The 21113-nt window shown below is 44.9% G+C and overlaps 1 protein-coding gene across 1 annotated transcript in view; it reads right to left on the bottom strand.

The window, feature by feature from the left end:
- The window catches only part of LOC111960892 (laminin subunit gamma-3-like), a 258280-nt gene that overhangs the window by 147352 nt on the left and 89815 nt on the right, over positions 1 to 21113 (bottom strand). The window contains 2 exon segments of the mRNA XM_070442778.1: positions 10545 to 10664; positions 10823 to 10959. Of these exon segments, the coding sequence (XP_070298879.1) occupies positions 10545 to 10664; positions 10823 to 10959 (257 nt within the window).

Genomic DNA, 21113 nt, shown 5'->3' with positions numbered 1-21113 from the left:
AGAGAGACAGAGACAGAGACAGAGAGAGAGAGAGACAGAGAACCTCTTATCATTACTGTGTGGGATTTCAATTGAGAGAGGGTCCACGTTGAGAGAGAGGTTCCACGTTGGGGTGAGTGTGTGAGGGAGAGAGAGTGTGTGTGTGTGTATGTATGGTAAAGTGCGAGGGCTGAGGATCTTGTAGCCCACAGAGATCACAGTGGGAGTCTGGCTGTAATTACCCTCATTACAGCACATTAACACCACTTCAAAGAGCTGCACACGCACGCACGCACGCACGCACGCACGCACGCACGCACGCACGCACGCACGCACGCACGCACGCACGCACGCACGCACACACACACACACACACGTCTGCTCACCTCACAGTCACATCTGATACTTGGAGGACCAGCCTTTATCATCCCAAGCACACTGCCCAGTGCCGGATGACTGCTCTCTGGGTGTATGGGCTGATGGTCTGTTGGACTGGGTTTATGGGCTGATGGTCTGTTGGACTGGGTTTATGGGCTGATGGTCTGAGGGACAGGGTTTATGGTCTGATGGTCTGTTGGACTGGGTTTATGGTCTGATGGTCTGTTGGACTGGGTTTATGGGCTGATGGTCTGTTGGACTGGGTTTATGGTCTGATGGTCTGTTGGACTGGGTTATCAGACATCCCCAAATGGGCACATTTATAGGCCTACATTTGCGCACAGCCAGGTAGACTAATCCTACAGTACTTCTATACAGTATGTGTAATCAGGTGGACGTCCTTACTCAACATTGACAGGAGCGTGTCAAATAAAAGACGATTAATAAATTCACAAAACTCGTAAATGGAATGAAATAAACAAAAACACTTCTCACAAGTGTAGCATAGGTTGTGGGTTCTGCAAAACACATGTTCACTCCGACAATGACAACGGTAAAAGACAGTAATAATAATATTTTGAATGCATTAACAGAAATGACTGTACCTAAACAAACTTTGCAGATGATAAATTATGGGAATTAATGGAAGGCTAAATGCAGGCTACTACTGGTGATATGTGTAATGGGGAATTGATAGACACAGCAAACAATGCACACAATGAAGTTATGAAACAATGAAAAGCCACGAAATGGCGGCAGAGAGACGTGCCTTGTGCATCTGAGCCACAATCCCTATTTTCTTGGACTGTGGCATCCCCGCGGCTTCCTCAATGGATTAGTCCACTGAGACAAGCACAAATCACACAGGTGGCCTTGTGCCATGAAAAAAAAATTATATTTGTAACTGCTCGACTAAAAACAGCTAATGTTTTCAATACAGATCCCTTTTGTCATGCAGTATTCCATATTAGGCACACAGACCTTATGAAAGTTGCACTGTATACTCTTAATCTTGTAATAATTCAAATCTAGTGATACATAAGGTTACACAGGTTCTTCTGATAACAGTCTCCAGTATCAACATTTCCAAGCAAACAAAAACAGTAAGAAGGGAGAATCTGTAGACGTGCTGAGATAAAAGAACATACTCTTTGCCAGATTTCAGCCAGCCTTCACAAGATCATAGCATATGCAAATATTTCCCCTTCTGTGTTTTACACCTTCAGCAAAGGACTTACATTTCTGAGTGCATGATATTCAGTTTCACTGGAATATAGTACGTTCTGTAACTGCAGTAATTTATGTCTAAGATTAAATGAACATGACTGGGCATTCAAACATATCTGTATAGATTCATCATCATCAATAGTGTCTCCCAGGTCTTCCTCACATTTTTGTATGACATGTTTTGTATCATTGAGAAAAGCCTCTATCAATCCTTTTGTTGCAGTTTGGAATTCAACTTTAGAGGTTTGTCAGACTACCTTAACATAGTTTAATATTTGAAGCTTCTGGCTTGTCCAGTGTTTGTTGCTTAGAGAGAATAAAGTGTTGTATCTGCAAAAGTTCACCTCAGTGCTGTCACAGACTGGTCTTCCCTGGTTGCCTGATCCTGCTGAGACCCCAGTCAACATATAATCCTGCTCAGATGAGGCATGACAAAGAATGACCTCGGTGTACATTTATTCATTATATTATCTAAGAATAGAATCAATGGTTCAATAATTGAGATGACCATTATTCCCAGATCCCAGACTGTAGTCTACCCATCAACTCAAGATGGAACTTTGTATCCGTTCACTGACTGTTATAATATACTGCAAAATTCACCTGAGCTCCGTAGACTTGTCTTCCCTGGCAGTCTGACCCTGCTGGGACACCTGTCACATCTGAAACTGCTAAGACATGATGATCATAATGTTGTGTACTGACTGTGCACCATGACAGTGTAGCCTATAGAGATGTTTATACTGTGGCAGTGTGAAAAGTAAGGAATTAGCTAGGGAAAGTGACAGACCAATAATGTTACATTGCTATACTGACAAAAAAAACTCTCAATGCTCTGTCAAAAACATCAGAATATCGATCTTCAATCACTTGGCCTCTGGTTTCAGTGTTTGATTCATGTGTCATGTGATTGAGGCAAAAATAATAGCTAAAGTTAGTGAGCTAACTACCTAGCTAATGTTAGACAACTTTTGGCTAGCTCTAATGGTACATCAACTGGTGAAAACTAGCCAAAATATGTGACCGACCAGCTCGATTTGATATTATGTAGCAACATTTGATTTTTTTTTTTTTTTACATTGGACAAAGCAGAGACTCAGAGCTAGAAAAGGGTATATCATACACTACAGTTGAGAAACAATGGGAAAGTAATTATACTTTGAAAGTTGATAAACTTGTAACCTCACTATTGAGAAAATTGCCTTTGAATGTTTTGGAACACCTATTAACGTTAGCTAGCTAACAGTACACTTTAACTTAAAATGACTTTCTGACTAAATTAGAAACGTGTAATATCTGAAAATGTAGCTATCTAGATTATCTTACCCGTATACATGGATGGACGCTTCTCCCTCTCTGTCATGGATGCCATGGTTGCCCTTAGTTGGTAGATGTTTTATACAACAGCCTTCTGTGTGTTCTCTATTCGACTCCATCTGCATGTTTGCAATCAAACGGCAGAATTTTCTCGATCTCCTGTCATACTCCATCTAGCTATCATACTCTAATTCCACTGATTTCAAAACTTTGTCTTCCAGAAAGTGGAGAACAGCACTTATGCAGTTCTACTACGTGATATCTTTTTTTGAAAGATAGTAGAACTGCATACTGAGCAGCTCATGTTATAGACAGAAGCGTGCTACATGGCAGACCAATTCAAACTCACCTCTCGGCATGTCCAGCCCAGTCATTCGGCTGGACAGCCTAGTGATTAGAGCATTGGACTAGTAACCGAAAGGTTGCAAGATTGAATCCCCAAGCTGAAAAGGTAAAAATCTGTTGTTCTACCCCTGAACAAGGCAGTTAACCCACTGTTCCTAGGCCATCATTGAAAATAAGAATTTGTTCTTAACTGACTTGCCTAGTAAAATAAGAAATAAAAAATAATCTCAGACTATCATGGCCAGAGGCAAGGTTGCATTCCTTTTCTGTGGCTAAACCAACTAGGCTCGTAATTTAACAATTTTATTTGTATTTACAGATGGCATACACGTTTGTTATTAATGTACATGAAAGTTCACATGTTCCAGAGGGCATTTCTGCCAAAACATAAAAAAGTCTACGTTCAAATGGCTCTCCTGTGAACTAGTGACGCACGACATAGGCACTTCCTGAAACGAGTCACATATGCCATTGTACCATTAACATGGATTACTATTAATGGGTTTGTCACAGGAGAGAAACAGACAAGCGATAACAGAGCACTACCAGCCAGTTCTGTGAGTCAGAACGACATTGTTTTCTGCTTCCACTCAATGTGCACGCAGTGAGTGTGTGTGTGTTGTTTATGTGTGTGTGTGTGTGTGTGTCTGTGTGTGTGTGTGTGTGTGTGTCTGTGTGTGTGTGTGTTTTGAATGTGCCTTTTCAATCTCTGTGTGTCTGTTATAAGTGATGTGCTCAACCTGAACTCCACTGACCCCCTTCCAGGGACAGACAAATTCTCTGCCAAGATGCCTGACGTCCCAGTGACATTTGATGAACGGTAGGGGAGTCCTGCGATCAATCAAGGGTTTAGACTCTCTCCAAACTAATTAATCAACTCTATTTCAACTAGATAGCCGCCGTCTCACACAAACAACTTTAAGTCCCATGGAGGCCTCTAACTGACATGACTGCCGTGCAATGGGCATGAAAGCAATACGTGAACAGACAAGCTTTAACTTTACCCAGCTTAAAGAGAAGGAGAAAGAGAGAGTGTCCGCGAGTCCGGTGACCTACTCTAAACACCACACACACACACACACACACACACACACACCACACACCACACACCACACAACACACACACACACACACACACACACACACACACACAATTTGCCATTATAGCAATGTTTTCTTCTCTAAAAACACCCCAAAAACATAATCTACTTTGTGGGTGTAATGGAGTCTGATATGGTAATGTACAGCTAATGAGAGTGCGCCAGTGATGTTAAGTGGGGGTCATAGAGGTAGATTATCTTGAACATTCTAAACTCAGCAAAAAAAGAAACGTCCTCTCACTGTCAACTGCATGTATTTTCAAACCTAACATGAGTAAATATTTGTATGAACATAACAAGATTCAACAACTGAGACATAAACGGAACAAGTTCCACAGACATGTGACTAACAGAAATTGAATAATGTGTCCCTGAACAAAGGGGGGGTCAAAATCAAAGTAACAGTCAGTATCTGCAGTGCATCTCCTCCTCATGGACTGCACCAGATTTGGCAGTTCTTGCTGTGAGATGTTACCCCACTCTTCCACTAAGGCACCTGCAAGTTCCCAGACATTTCTGGGGGGAATGGCCCTAGCCCTCACCCTCCGATCCAACAGGTCCCAGACGTGCTCAATGGGATTGAGATCCGGGCTCTTCGCTGGCCATGGCAGAAAACTGATATTCCTGTCTTGCAGGAAATCATGCACAGAACGAGCAGTATGGCTGGTGACATTGTCATGGTGGAGGGTCATGTCAGGATGAGCCTGCAGGAAGGGCACCACATGAAGGAGGAGGATGTCTTCCCTGTAACGCCCAGCGTTGAGATTGCCTGCAATGACAACAAGCTCAGTCCGATGATGCTGTGACACACCGTCCCAGACCAGAGTACAGGCCTCGGTGTAACGCTCATTCCTTCGACGATAAACGCGAATCCGACCATCACCCTTGGTGAGACAAAACTGCGACTCGTCAGTGAAGAGCACTTTTTGCCAGTCCTGTCTGGTCTGCCTTACAACAGGCCTACAAGCCCTCAGTCCAGCCTCTCTCAACCTATTGCGGACAGTCTGAGCACTGATGGAGGGATTGTGCATTCCCGTTGTAACCCGGGCAGTTGTTGTTGCCATCCTGTACCTGTCCCGCAGGTGTGATGTTTGGATGTACCGATCCTGTGCAGGTGTTGTTACACGTGGTCTGCCACGGCGAAGACGATTGGTTGTCCGTCCTGTCTCCCTGTAGCGCTGTCTTAGGCGTCTCACAGTATGGACATCGTAATTTATTGCCCTGGCCACATCTGCAGTCCTCATGCCTCCTTGCAGCATGCCTAAGGCACGTTCACACAGATGAACAGGGACCCTGGGCATCTTTCTTTTGGTGTTTTTCAGAGTCAGGAGAAAGGCCTCTTTAGTGTCCTAAGTTTTCATAATTGTGAACTTAATTGCCAACTGTCTGTAAACTGTTAGTGTCTTAACGACCGTTCCACAGGTGCATGTGTAAAGGTTTTCTTCCTGGGGTGAAGGAGAGGACCAAAATGCAGCATAGCCAGTGCTCAACATGTTTAATTATAAGAACAAGTAAACACTACAAACAACTTACAAAATAACAAACGTGCAAAACCGATACAGACCTATCTGGTGCAGAACACAAACACAGAGACAGGTAACAACCACCCACAACGAACACAGTGAAACAACCTACCTAAATATGACTCTTAATTAGAGGAACGCAAAACACCTGCCTCTAATTAAGAGCCATACCAGGCAACCCTAAACCAACATAGAAACACACAACATAGAATGCCCACCCAAAACTCACGCCCTGACCATCACACACATACAAAACAACAGAAAACAGGTCAGGAACGTGACAGCATGTTCATTAATTGTTTATGGTTCATTGAACAAGCATGGGAAACAGTATTTAAACCCTTTACAAGGAAGATCTGTGAAGTTATTTGGATTTTTACGAATTATCTTTGAAAGACAGGGTTCTGAAAAAGCGTTTCTGTTTTTGCTGAGTTTAGGACTCCATTCAGGGTGATGGGTGAAGGTTTGTCCTGAACGTTCTAGGGCTCACATCCAGCGCAGAGGCAGCCTGTCCAGGAAGCTTGGCAGGAACGTTACTGCAGAGGATGTATACTGAAACTTCTCCCACTCTCTCCCTCGTCCTTTTGTGCTTACCCTCCTCTCTCTCCTGTCTCTTTCTCTCCTTTTCCCCTCTCCCTTTCTCTCCTGCCAGTATGCTCCCTCTCTCCCTTCTCCCTCCATATCCATTTCTCTCTCCTTCTCCCCCTTTCTCTCCCTCTCTCTGTGTCCAGCCTATTTAGGTGAGAACCTGCCAAGCTGAGGTGATGGCACACTCTGTGATGGCGTTCATGTCGAGTGAAGCTCTTAATGACCATCTCTCCCTCCATCCCTCCCCACCATCTCTCCCTCCATCCCTCCCCACCATCTCTCCCGATGGCAGAGAGCTGGGCTGGATCTGAACTCACCACCTGGTTTGATGCCCCCAGGGAATCTCAGGCTCATGAGCTGAAAGATTACTTACTATCCAATCAAATTTCATTCTTCCTAGACTGGTGCCCCTTCTCGGCGAGCCCTATAGGAATGAAGGATGGAGATGAGACCCATGAGTGATCCTTTGGTTATGTCATACAGTGTAGAACCAGTCACATAATCCTTTGACTGGTGCCCACTCGAGGAGAGCCCTCGGAAGGATCGAGATGGAGATTGAACACATATGGGATCTAATCCTTTGGCTCCTGAGGTTAATGTCGTAGCCTGCTCTCCTGCACCAGCCACATGCTCCCTGGCCCGATTGAGGCCAGCCATATAAAGGATAGAACTGCATGTCCCTCTCTTGGCATTCTGAAATATACCTCTCTTGGGGACATGTCCCTCTTGGTTTTCTGGGTTAGCAGCATGGCCTGGTGTAGATAGAGAGATGGACCATGACCATGTCAGGCACTAAGGCACAGGTGGCTGGTTCTGGATCAGGGATGTTAGCTGCCTGTTGCACCCTTGAGCTTGGAGGATTGGAGAGGAGTAGCACATAACCTGCATTGCTTCAGTGAATGTCCAGCAGTTAAAAGTGGAAGCCATATCAGTGAGGCTGAATTAGAAAGGCTGTTGAAGAAAGTGGTGTTGGCTTGGAATCCATGATAGAATCTGTTGACAAGTGCTCTGTCGTCATAGGAACGTGACCTTTCTATTATGTGTCAGCTAGCAGCAATCTTTTCTTTGCCAAGAGGATAAGGACAAGTGTGGTGGTAAATGAATTGGATAGAGGACCATGTATTCACAAACTCTCTTTCTTTCTCTCGCTCTCGCACTCTCTCTGGCTCTCTCTCACTTTCTCTTTCACTATCTCTTTCACTGTCTCTTTCTGTCTACCTCTCTGACTTTTTCTCTAACTCCCTCTCAGCCTTCTCTCTCTCTCTTTGAAAGACTCCAGCTGAACTTCCCTGGATAATGCTCTGTGATCTGGGCTCCTCATTGTGTCGGGATTGTGTTCTTTGGCACTGCAGTTTTGCCTGGTATTTCTGGAAGCCGGGAAGAAACACGTTGATCCCCAACATTTCTATCTGTTTTCATTACACTGAGAAGCCAACTGATCTGATTCTAGACGTTTAAGTGACAGACGTAGCTCGAGACACACTGAAATAGGTGACAAATAGATTAATAAGAAATTGCTTTCCCTCTGCGTGTTGTTTGGTAGCGGTGCATTGTCACTCAGAATTAGCTGACGCTTTAGTGAGAAAGGCTGCAGGAGGATTACAGCACAAAGGTATACAAATGAAGTGTTGAAAAAGAGAGAAAGCAAGAGAGACATAGAGAGAGTGAGAGAGAGAGAGCCTGCCTGCCTCTGCTCTAACCTTTAAAGTAACTGTACACATAAGGAAAATAAAAGCAGGGAGAAAATTAGATCATTAAAGCGATGTGGCAATAGATCTCCGTATTTTACTACTTGACAAAACAACACCAACAAGCTCTGTTCCGGCGAGATAAGGGGATGGCCACAAAGCAGCTCCCGGCGAGTTTGGCCACTAATCACTGTGTGGTGGCCTGCAGAGGCACTGGAGTGATGGACGAGCTTCAAGAAAACAGAGAATTAAACCAAACCATAAATAAACAAACAAACTAAATATATCCAAGTCGACTTAACGACATATAAGACACTCTAAAAATATCCCTGGACCAAGTGGACCAAAGTATCTTCCCTCCGAGGAGTCTTCTGTGATCTAAGGCTTTTCATAAATGAATAGACAGACGCCTGTCTAAATGAACTTGTTTAGTGTGATCAGAGAGTTTGAACATGAAACCATCAGGATGTTTTGGTAGTTAATGGGGTTTCTGCTGTTACTGGTTCTCTCTATCCCTCTCCCTGTTGGCTGCTGCTTCGCTGGGCTGGGTCCTTGGTGCACTGAGTAGCCAGCCTGAGCTGAGCCAGGCCGATTTCCCCTTTGTTCTTCTTCCAGCTATGGCCAAGACATCCAATTCCATCAGGCCTAGTCTCTCCTACTGATATATAGGCTGAGTCCCAAATGGCACCCTATTCCTTATTAAGTGCACTACTTTTGACCAGGGTCTATAGGGTAGTGTAGTGTACTATGTAGGGAATAAGGTGTCATTTGGAACACAACATAGGGAGAGCCTCTAAGTCCTGTAGCAGAGCCAGCTATAACTCCTCTCTCCTAATGGTCGTGTTAAGAGTCTGCTGTGGCAAAATGGTGTTGCAGCAAGTGCTTTATGACCTTATGGCTAACGTTATGAGGTATTGTTTAATCGAACAAGGGAATGATCTCGAGCAACAAGCCAAGGGTATTAAAGGTGGCAGACGGTAATATGATTTACATATTTACATGTTAAAAGACCAGGAGGTGAGCTCTCTCCAAGCACAGACCATCTTTGTGTAATCTTTCCTCATCCTGGAAGTGCATACAATTCTCCTATCACTCTAGGGCCCAGATCTTCTCCTATAAACTAGGGTCCAGGTCTGCTCCCATAACTCTAGGGCCCAGATATTATCCTATAAACTAGAGCCCAGATCTTCTCCTATAACTCTAGGGCCCAGATCTTCTGCTATAACTCTAGAGCTTAAATATTATCCTATAAACTAGGCCCCAGATCTTCTCCTATAACTCTAGGGCCCAGATATTATCCTATATACTAGAGCCCAGATCTTCTCCATCTGGGCGGTAGGTAGCCTGGCGGTTAGGAGCATTGGGCAGGTAACCAAAAGGATGCCGGATCAAATCCTCGAGCTGACACGGTAAAAATCTGTCGTTCTGCCCCTGAGCAAGGCAGTTAACCCACTGTTCCCCGGGCACCGATGACGTGGATGTCGATTAAGGCAGCCCCCCGCACCTCTCTGATTCAGAGGTGTTGGATAAAATGAGGAAGACATATTTCAGTTGAATACATTCAGTTGTACAACTGACGAAGTATCTTTCTTTCTTTATTTTCCAATAAACTCTAGGGCCCAGATCTTCTCCTATAACTCTACGGACCAGATATTATCCTATAAACTTTAGAGTCCAGATCTTCTCCTATAAACTCTATGGTCCAGATATTATCCTATAAACTATGGTCCAGATCTTCTCCTATAAACTCTAGGGTCCAGATATTCTCCTAATAAAACTCTAGGGTCCAGATCTTCTACTATAAACTCTAGGGCCCAGATCTTCTCCTATACACTCTAGGGCCCAGATATTATCCTATAAACTCTAGGGTTCAGATATTATCCTATAAACTCTATGGACCAGATATTCTACTGTAAACTCTAGGGCCCAGACATTATCCTATAAACTCTATGGACCAGATATTCTCCTATAAACTCTATGGACCAGATATTCTACAATAACTCGAGGGTCCAGATCTTCTCCTATAACTCTAGGGTCCAGATATTCTCCTATAACTCTATGGTCCAGATATTCTCCTAATAAAACTCTAGGGCCCAGATCTTCTCCTATATCTTTAGGTCCAGATCTTCCCCTATAACTCTATGGTCCAGATTATCTCCTATAAACTCCAGGGTCCAGATCTTCTCATATAACTCCATGGTCCAGATCTTCTCCTATAAACTCCAGGGTCCAGATCTTCTCATATAAATCTATGGTCCAGATATTCTCCTATAAATACATTTTCCTGGCCAGGTTTTATGTTTGGGAAAACTCCAGGTCCTACTCACATCTCACCTTAAACGTGACATCAGCTCTCTTTGTGTATGTATGTGTGTGTGTGTCAGCTCTGTCTCTCTCACCTGGAGCTCTGTAGAAGCCGAGATCATCCTCACTGAGTGGTAGCAAGTAGACCTCCCCTTCCTTCCACAGCAGAGGATACTCCTGTCCCCCGGAGAACTGTCCTGACCAGCCATCTGTGTCTGCAGGGAGGGAGGGGGAGGAGGAGGAACATGGCAGAATGACTCAGGATGATAACCACAATATAAGGACTTCATAATTAGCTGATAATTTATGAAAGTCATGAGCTAGTTATTAGCTGAATGCAGTACTTTCAAGATAATCGTGATTGGCTGAATACCTTCATGGAAGTCCGATGTGATGTTGACAGCTGCATGGTGATTGGACGATCTGCAGGCCAATGAGTGTCTGAAGCAGAAACAGGGCGTACAGCCAGCTGGATTGTTCTCTTGCAGGTTGAAGGAGCCTGGTTTACACCTGCACACACACACACACGCACCAGTGTTTCTGTTAGGAAAATGTTGTGCCGGACAATGTGACAGGGAACATTTTAATTTACCGGCCATTTGAGAAATGTACCTGACCCATACTGCCCTCCCAAGCAAAAAGGCAGTACCTGCTCATTTGGTCGAAAATGAGTTAATGTCATTTTTGTTACATTAAATGCATGCTTAATCATGTGGACAAGTATCCTGCCTCTATTGTATTGTGTTTTGGAGAAAATGAGGGTCGTATTAGCAGTAACTGCAAAARGTTACTGTGAAACCAAGGTAAATGGCAGTAACTGAACTTACTGCCTTTTAGCTTGGTTTCAACCTGCCCTTTGCTGCAGTAACTGCGTTTTACCCTTGTATCATATCATTTTATTCTGATAGTGATGCAATCGAACCAGTATGACACTGACTGACAGCTACAAACACATACATTGCTAATCTAGGGATACAACACCATGGCACAGCATTCCCAGGGGGGAAATGATGGTTGAACTTGCTCTGAAATGCCGACATCCAGACACTGGTAAGCTCTAGCTAGCTAAGTAGATCTGACATCAAAATTAATTAGCTAGCTAATAAGCTAAGCTAGCTAACTAGCTAGCGAGCATAGACTAACAATGCTACCTGCTCTCATAAGAGATCTGCAATTGATACTAACGTCAATCTATTAGCCATATAATGAATTATATTCTGAAATTTCATCTGATGGTTTCTTTGAATCAGTACACGATTTCTAGCCAGTGACAGCCACTTAGCTAAAACTGACGCGCCCCTACCAAAACGTCAAAACCTACCTAGCTAGCAGTAGCATGAAGCAATATATTTGTGCTACATGTTCCCATAAGAGACGATCAGTAGTTTATACTAGCTTGATTCTATTATACCTATAATTAATTTAACCCTTGTAGTTGTATTCTGACATTCAATGGGTTATTTTAATCCGTAACGTTACACCACACACACGATCTCTAGCCAGCTGACGGTCAGTTGGACGTGCACCCCATACTGAATTATCAAAAGCCACGCACACTCGTTTTCCGGATGAGCGCACACACAGCATTGCTAGCTCATTAATAATATATCTACTCACATGTTCAGGGTTTCTGGTTTTCTTTTATATTCCAGTATTGCGTGACTGTCCTGGTCAGGAAAGTTAAAATCCCAAATTGTATCCATCACCTTTGTTGGTGGCATATGTAATTAGTACAACAAGCTTTGACATGCCAAACGTGTGCTCAATATGTCTGCTTCAGTGCTTTTGCATGACTTCCACCAATCCCTGTGGCCTAGATGATTAGTATCTATGCGGATCAAAGTTGCCATGTGAGGGTGTATTAGGACAGTACAACCACGTCAATACTATGTTTATTCCTGTCAATGTCCATCCATGCAATTTTTTTGTATTTGAAAATAAAAATGAAAATGTAAGAGCCTTTTTGGGAGCAGGAATGAAATTAATAGATTAACTGAGTTATGACAGTGAAAATTATTAAGATAATGTTTGCACAAGATAAAATCAACATTGGTTATATCCTATATTATAGAATAACTGAAAAGGATTATGATCATATGTTTGCACACCAGAAAATGTCAGTATTAATTATTATCATCCATGACAGAATAGAATCATTAGGATGCATGTCCTTGATTATTTGCTCTATTTATTTCAGTTGAGTTTKAGGGCYACATTCCAACAAAGATTCCTGATCTACCCCCTTTAACTGAAGTCACAGTGTCAACACTATTTGAAGAAATAGAGAACCAGTGGGTGGTCTCTGACTCCGTAGACATCAGTCTATCAGAAGAGAAATCAAGTGCCAATGATGATGATGATGAAGATTACCATCCACCTTCAGAGTTGGATGTTCCAGCACAAGTGGCAGCTGAGCCCGTGGACACAACTCCAGAACACCTATCAAACAAGAAATCCAAGATTCCACCAATGGGTAAGCCATGTGGTCCCAAAGGCAAGAGGCAATGTACTCAGAATATTTCAGAGGTCAGGCGAAAGGAAATATGGGAAAAGTATTGGGAGATGAAGTACAAGGAGAAGAGGATATGGATCTTCCACATGGTGGCACAGCAATCTAAGAAAAATGTCACTGTTGGTGCTGACAGTCGACGCAGCAGGTCGTTTCTGTACCATCTTCTAAACCAGAGCGGTTCTGCACAACAGGTGTGCAAAGTGTTTTTTCTGACAACATTGGGCTGCCACCCCAACAATGACAGGTTGATTGTCACAATGATGGGCAAGTCAATCACCACAAAACTGATTCCACCAAAGGATCAGAGGGGAAAGAAAGCTTAAGCAAGCAAATTGAACATGAATCCAATTCTGCAACACATTGAGTCCTTCCATCCCCAAATCAGCCACTACAGACGAGAGCATGCCCCACATCGCCTCTACCTCCCTAGTGACGTCAATATTCGGTTCATGCATAATGACTACAAGGAGAAGAACAAAGATGCCAGCTGCGGTTATGAAACCTATCGCAAGGCGGTAAAGGGAAGGAACATCAGCTTTGTGAAGCTTGGAGAGGAGGAGTGCGAGCTCTGTTTGGTGCAGGGTCATCATCTGAAGATGGAGCACAGGGAGAATGAGGCCATGGAAACCCTAGCCTGCCAAGACAACAGCCATGCAGCACCTGAATTCACCATTACCAACCCCGACTGCATGCAATGTAGGAAATATGAGGAACATAAGAAGTCTGCAGGGCAGAGCAGAAGCCATTACCAGGCTGATGCACAGAAAGATTGGCCTGAGGACTGGTCTGTGAGGAGCGTTGATATGCAGAAAGTCATCATGCTCCCTCGCATGCCAGGTGTGAAAACAGCATTGTTCACAAGAAGAATCGTTGCCTATCACGAGACATTCACCACCATTGGAAAGAAGTCTCAAAAGAAGAAAACAATCTCAGTGGTATGGCATGAAGGAACAGCTGGTCAGGAGGCAGAGGAGATTACTTCATCTTACGTAACAGCACTGGAGAGTGAGAGAGATGTCAAGCATGCAGTGTATTGGGTGGATAACTGCACTTCTCAAAACAAAAACTGGTGCCTCCTAACATCACTGGTGAGTGTTGTCAATGCTGACTCAACTTTGATGGAGGACATCACCCTCAAGTTCTTCGAGCCAGGACACACCTTCATGAGTGCAGACAGTTTCCACCATGGCGTGGAACAGGAAATGAAAGCTCGACCTGGAGGTGTGGTGTACGACTTCAGGGACTTCCTCCATGTGGTCGCTACTTCCAATGCAGGCAAGGTGGAGGTGGTGGAAATGAAAAAGGAAAACATCCTGGCATGGAAAGCTGGCCATTCCATCGTCAAGCTGAAGAAGGCAGCAGCACCAAAGCTGGCAGAGATGGCTGAGATCCAGTTGAGGCGTGGATCCAGGAGCCTCTTCTACAAAGTCTCCCATGAAGAAAAGGACTTCACAGAGCTTGACTTCATCATGAAGAAAGTCACTCTAGAGACACCCTCGACACTACGTACACAGGATAGAGGGATTGAAGAGTCCAAGAAGATGGACATAATCACCAAGCTGTGTCCTCTGATGCCTGCATATCGAAGGCAGTTCTGGAATGACTTGGCTGTGAACAGCATTGCTGAGGATGAGGAGTGATATGGAAGAGCACTGGAAAAGTTTTACTTAAAAATTAAATGTTACTTAAAAATTAAATGTAACTATTCAGCATTTTATCAATTGTAGCTAAATGTCATTTGGGTCCTCTTGTGAATATGAACATGTAAATATGTTTAAAATGTATTCTTAAAGCTGTTATTTATTCATTCAAAAGTGTCATTTGAAAAAATACAAATAAAATGTTTTTATTAGCAATCTCATGGTCATTTTTTATCATTTGTATTACCCTACATCATACTTCGATCATGTTCCATCATTATATATTACAAGACAGGTAATCATTTCATGTAATTCAAACAATTTCAGTGCTGCTTTTCACATTTATTCTTATAACAAGACATGGGCTACTTGTCAAACACAGTATGTAATGTGACTAATGCAGAACCTACATCTCTATGTAAATGCAACTGGTATCTTAGTGGAAGACACACAAAGGATGCAGCTTCAACTCTGTTACACTGTCAGTAATTACATTGCTCTTGTATTAATAGCATAAATGAGAAGTATAGTAAACTAACAAATGAAAATGGCAGATACTGCTCTTTGCTTTGGTATTACCCTGCAATTTATAACATATCTGTAACGGGTGTCTAGATCTTCCTCCTCCTCGGACTAGGAGAGGAGAGAAGGATCGGAGGACCAAAATGCAGCGGGTTGTGAATACATAATGATTTATTAAAGCAAACGACGAAACACGAAAACAAACACTTGGAAGGATTACAAAATAACAAAAACAACGTAGACAGACCTGAACATGGAACTTACATAACTACACTAACTCACGAACAGGAACAGACTACATCAAACGAACGAACAACCGAAACAGTCCCGTGTGGTGCGCAGACACAGACACGGAAGACAATCACCCACAACAAACCATGTGAAAACACCTACCTTAATATGATTCTCAATCAGAGGAGATGAAAACCACCTGCCTCTAATTGAGAACCATATCAGGTACCCATAAACCAACATAGAAACAGAAAACATAGACTGCCCACCCACACTCACGTCCTGACCAACTAACACATACAAAAACTAACAGAAAACAGGTCAGGAACGTGACATAACCCCCCCCTTAAGGTGGGAACTCCGGGCGCACCAGCACAAAGTCTAGGGGAGGGTCTGGGTGGGCATCTGACCACGGTGGTGGCTCAGGCTCTGGGCGAGGTCCCCACCCCACCATAGTCAATCCCAGCTTACGTTTCCCCCTTAGAATGGCCACCCTCCTATTACACCCACTTACTTTAACGAGTAACCTCAAGATAAGGGGCAGCACCGGGATAAGGTAGCTCATGACAGAGAGGTAGCTCAGGACAGAGAGGTAGGTCAGGATAAAGAGGTAGCTCAGGACAGAGGGGCAACTCCGGACTGAAGGGCAGCTCCGGACAGAGAGACAGCTCTGGACTGAGGGGCAGTTCTGGATAAATAGCAGCTCTGGGCTGAGGGGCAGCTCACGGCTGGCTGACGGCTCTGGACGCTCATTTGGCTGGCTGACGGCTCTGGACGCTCATGGCTGGCTGACGGCTCCTGGGACGCTCTGGCTGGCTGGACGGCTCTGGACGCTCATGGCTGGCTGGACGGCTCTGGACGCCTCATGCTGGCTGACGGCTCTGAGCTCATGGCTGCTGACGCTCTGGACGCTCATGGCTCGCTGACGGCTCTAGCTGCTCATGGCTCTCTGGCGGCTCTGGCAGATCCTGTCTGGTTGGCGGGCTCTGGCAGATCCTGTCTGGTTGGCGGCTCTGGCAGATCCTGTCTGGTTGACGGCTCTGCAGATCCTGTCTGGTTGGCGGCTCTGCAGGATCCTGTCTGGTTGGCGGCTCTGGCAGATCCTGTCTGGTTGGCGGCTCTGGCAGATCCTGACTGACAATGGCTCTAGCGGCTCCTGACTGACGAACGGCTCTGCGCGCTCGGGAACAGACGGCGGCTCTAATGGCTCGGACAGACGGATGGCTCAGACGGTGCTGGGCAGACGGATGGCTTCAGATGGCGCTGGGGAGACGGATGGCTCAGATGGCGCTGGGGAGACGGATGGCTCAGATGGCGTGGGGAGACGGATGGCTCAGACGGCGTTGGGCAGAGTACGACTCTAGCCGACTGAGGCGCACTGTAGGCCTGGTGCGTGGTACCGGAACTGGAGTACCGGCTAAAGACACGCACCTTCAGGCTAGTGCGGGGAACAACAACAGGGCACACTGGACTCTTTAAGGCGATATAGGCCTGGTGCGTGGTACCGGCACTGGTGTTACCGGGCTGAGGGCACGCACATCAGGGCGAGTACGGGAGAAGGAACAGTGCGTACAGGGCTCTGGAGACGCACAGGAGGCTTGGTGCGTGGTGCCGGGACTGGAGGCACTGGGCTGAAGACACGCACCACAGGGCTAGTGCGTGGAGGAGAAACAGGGCTCTGGAGACGCACTGGAAGCCTGGTGCGTGGTTAGGCACTGGTGGTACTGGCCTGGAGCGGGGAGGTGGCGCCGGAAATACCGGACCGTACAGGCGCTACTGGCTCCCTTGAGCATTGAGCCTGCCCAACCTTACCTGGCTGAAATGCTCCCGTCGCCCGACCAGTGCGGGAGGTGGAATAAACCCGCACCGGGCTATGTAGGCGAACCGGGGACACCATGCGTAAGGCTGGTGCCATGTAAGCCGGCCCGAGGAGACGCACTGGTGGCCAGATATGTAGGGCCGGCTTCATGACATCCGGCTCAATACTCAATCTAGCCCTGCCAGTGCGGGGAGGTGGAATAACCCGCACCGGGCTATGCACACGTACAGGAGACACCGTGCGCTCTACTGCGTAACACGGTGTCTGCCCGTACTCCCGCTCTCCCCGGTTAGCCTGGGAAGTAGGCGCAGGTCTCCTACCTGCCCTTGGCCCACTACCTCTTAGCCACCCCCCAAGAAATGTTTTGGGTTCTTTCTCGGGCTTCCTTGCTAGCCGCGTACCTTCATAGCTTCGGTTCCTTTCTCCGTAGCCTCTGCTCTCCTCAATGCCTCCAGCTGTTCCCATGGGAGGCGATCCCTCCAGCCCGGATCTCCTCCCATGTGTAGCAACCCTTTCCGTTTAATACGTCCTCCAAGTCCACGAGTCCTGATTACTCGGCCGCTGCTCGAACTTACGCTGCTTGGTTCTGTTGTGGTGGGTGGTTCTGTAACGGGTGTCTAGATCTTCCTCCTCCCGGAGAGGAGAGGAGAGAAGGATCGGAGGACCAAAATGCAGCGGGTTGTGAATACATAATGATTTATTAAAGCAAACGACGAAACACGAAAACAAACACTTGGAAGGATTACAAAATAACAAACGACGTAGACAGACCTGAACATGGAACTTAATAACTACACGAAGAACTCACGAACAGGAACAGACTACATCAAACGAACGAACAACCGAAACAGTCCCGTTTGGTGCGCAGACACAGACACGGAAGACAATCACCCACAACAAACCATGTGAAACACCTACCTTAATATGATTCTCAATCAGAGGAGATGAAAACCACCTGCCTCTAATTGAGAACCATATCAGTACCCATAAACCAACATAGAAACAGAAAACATAGACTGCCCACCCACACTCACGTCCTGAGCAACTAACACATACAAAAACACAGAAAACAGGTCAGGAACGTGACAATACATGCCAAGGAAGAAGGCAGTAACGACCGGAGGGTCAAAGGTCATGTCAGAGTCAGGGTCAACATGAATAAAAAATGTACTCATAGTAGAGGAACAGATCATAACATCTCCAATGATAACCCCAGAATTAATTTGCTGGACAAGTAAAAAACTTTGAAGCCATTATTCTCAGTTCCACTGTATGAGCAGTTACTGCCTTTTTGCTTGGGAGGTCAGCATATGCATTGGATGCATAACCCATTAGGGCTCCACCCACAGTGCTCGGAGAACAGAAATCACATGTAGATTATGGTAATGCATCTTAACAGAAACACGCAGCTCGTGTGGGCTATACTCTGCCTTGTCTCAGGATGGTAAGTTGGTGGTTGAAGATATCCCTCTAGTGGTGTGGGGCTGTGCTTTGGCAAAGTGGGTGGGGTTATATCCTTCCTGTTTGGCCCTGTCCGGGGTATCATCGGATGGGGCCACAGTGTCTCCTGACCCCTCCTGTCTCAGCCTCCAGTATTTATGCTGCAGTAGATTATGTGTCGGGGGCTAGGGTCAGTTTGTTATATCTGGAGTACTTCTCCTGTCTTATCCGGTGTCCTGTGTGAATTTAAGTATGCTCTCTCTGATTCTCTCTTCCTCTCTCGGAGGACCTGACCCTAGGACCATGCCTCAGGACGACCTGCATGATGACTCCTTGCTGTCCCCAGTCCACCTGGCCGTGCTGCTGCTCCAGTTTCAACTGTTCTGCCTGCGGCTATGGAACCCTGACCTGTTCACCGGATGTGCTACCTGTCCCAGACCTGCTGTTTTCAACTCTCTAGAGACGCAGGAGCGGTAGAGATACTCTTAATGATCGGCTATGAAAAGCCAACTGACATTTACTCCTGAGGTGCTGGCTTGCTGCACCCTCGACAACTACTGTGATTATTATTATTTGACCATGCTGGTCATTATTGAACATTTGAACATCTTGGCCATGTTCTGTTATAATCTCCACCCGGCATAGCCAGAAGAGGACTGGCCACCCCTCATAGCCTGGTTCCTCTCTAGGTTTCTTCCTAGGTTTTGCCTTTCTAGGGAGTTTTTCCTAGCCACCGTGCTTCTACACCTGCATTGCTTGCTGTTTGGGGTTTTAGGCTGGGTTTCTGTACAGCACTTTGATAATCAGCTGATGTACGAAGGGCTATATAAATAAATTTGATTTGATTTGTGTATGAAGCAGCCAATACATTTTCATTTTCAAACATTTGCCAAAAAGCTATTCGCGAGAAAACACTATTCTAACAGCGCACCGGGAAAACACCAGTCTAAACACGCACCTGGGAAAACACCATTCTAAACAGCGCACCTGGGAAAACACCATTCTAAACACGCCACCTGGAAAACACCATTCTAAACAGCGCACCTGGGAAAACACCATTCTAAACAGAGCACCTGGGAAAACACCAGTCTAAACAGAGCACCTGGGAAAACACCAGTCTAAACAGAGGCACCTGGGAAAACACCAGTCTAAACAGAGCACCTGGGAAAACACCATTCTAAACAGCGCACCTGGGAAAACACCAGTCTAAACAGCGCACCTGGGAAAACACCAGTCTAAACAGCGCACCTGGTAGCAATTCCATATGTGACAGAGATTAAAATCTCTTTTAGAAACTTAGAAAGAGGGGGACTTTAAACATGCAACAACGAGGATGGGTTACTAATATGACTAGGATTGTGCCTTTGCCTTCTGCACAACAAATAGAAAGTTGATATGAAAAGCAATACAACAGGACATGAATGGAAATACATTTGCCAAAATCATATAATTATTCCTGTTTATACAGCAATAAATAAAAGCATTCAAAATACTTCACTAGAAAGCATGACTTAGACACAGAGGAAGTGAGGATTACCTTCTTTGAAAAAATAACTCTTAGGCCTATGCCTTTTTGGGAAGCCCGCAATTTGGGCAGCGAGCTTGGCAGTAGGCCTAGCTGATTATTGAGTTGCGGTTGTCAGTGAAAATCATCTAAAATATGTCTGAAGATAATGTGTCTTGAGGCCTATGCCCTTTTGGGAAGGGCATAGGCAGAGGCTGGTGATCTCGCATTAGTTGACTTTTAGCTTTTTATCATCATAATGAAAAAAATGATGATTAACCACAGGACAATGCTTTAGAGAAATGAAAACGTATTATTGAAATGAAACTGTTCCACAAACTGCGCACATGAAAATCATAAGTGGCATGCAGAACGGTAGAAATTGTAGGATAAATTGTAAGCTTCCCCAAACTTGAAACTATGAAGTCTTTATAAAAGACATGCCTCATAATATGAAATATAATATTCAGGTTTCAAACAATTAAGTATGTTTTCAAAATACATACTGCCACCAGCTCACATTGTAAAGTGGTGGCTGATAGCTTGTTGCCTGCACTTCAATTACCAGTTGAGAAATTAAAATAGCAGCTCTTTTTAATCATGCACCAAAACTGGTTTTAAAAAAAAACATGATTGAATTTAGAATTGTTGTGCAATGAATGGGCTGAAAAAAGCACATGTTTTCCTCCAGCAGCACCCAGCTGAAGAGCTGCAGGAGAAATATCGCTCAAAATATGCTCTGTATGCTGTGATTGTGTTGGATAAATAAGATACATAATGAATAACGAAAATACACACAGGCCAATTTAATTATACTAAATGATGAAATTAAGTTATAGACCGATAAACATGATGTATTTACATCGACTGGTATTTCCATTAATTAATAAAAAGCATTATTTCGCAATGGATTTTTTTTATCAAGGTCAGTTTGGCCGGCAATATTTTTTTTTACTGATATTTTTGTATTTATTAAAGCCGGCAATTGCCTGCTAA

This window comes from Salvelinus sp. IW2-2015, linkage group LG4q.1:29 (assembly GCF_002910315.2).
Source record: "Salvelinus sp. IW2-2015 linkage group LG4q.1:29, ASM291031v2, whole genome shotgun sequence".
NCBI classification, from domain to species: Eukaryota; Metazoa; Chordata; class Actinopteri; order Salmoniformes; family Salmonidae; genus Salvelinus; species Salvelinus sp. IW2-2015.
This window is presented reverse-complemented; position numbering and strand designations above follow the sequence as displayed.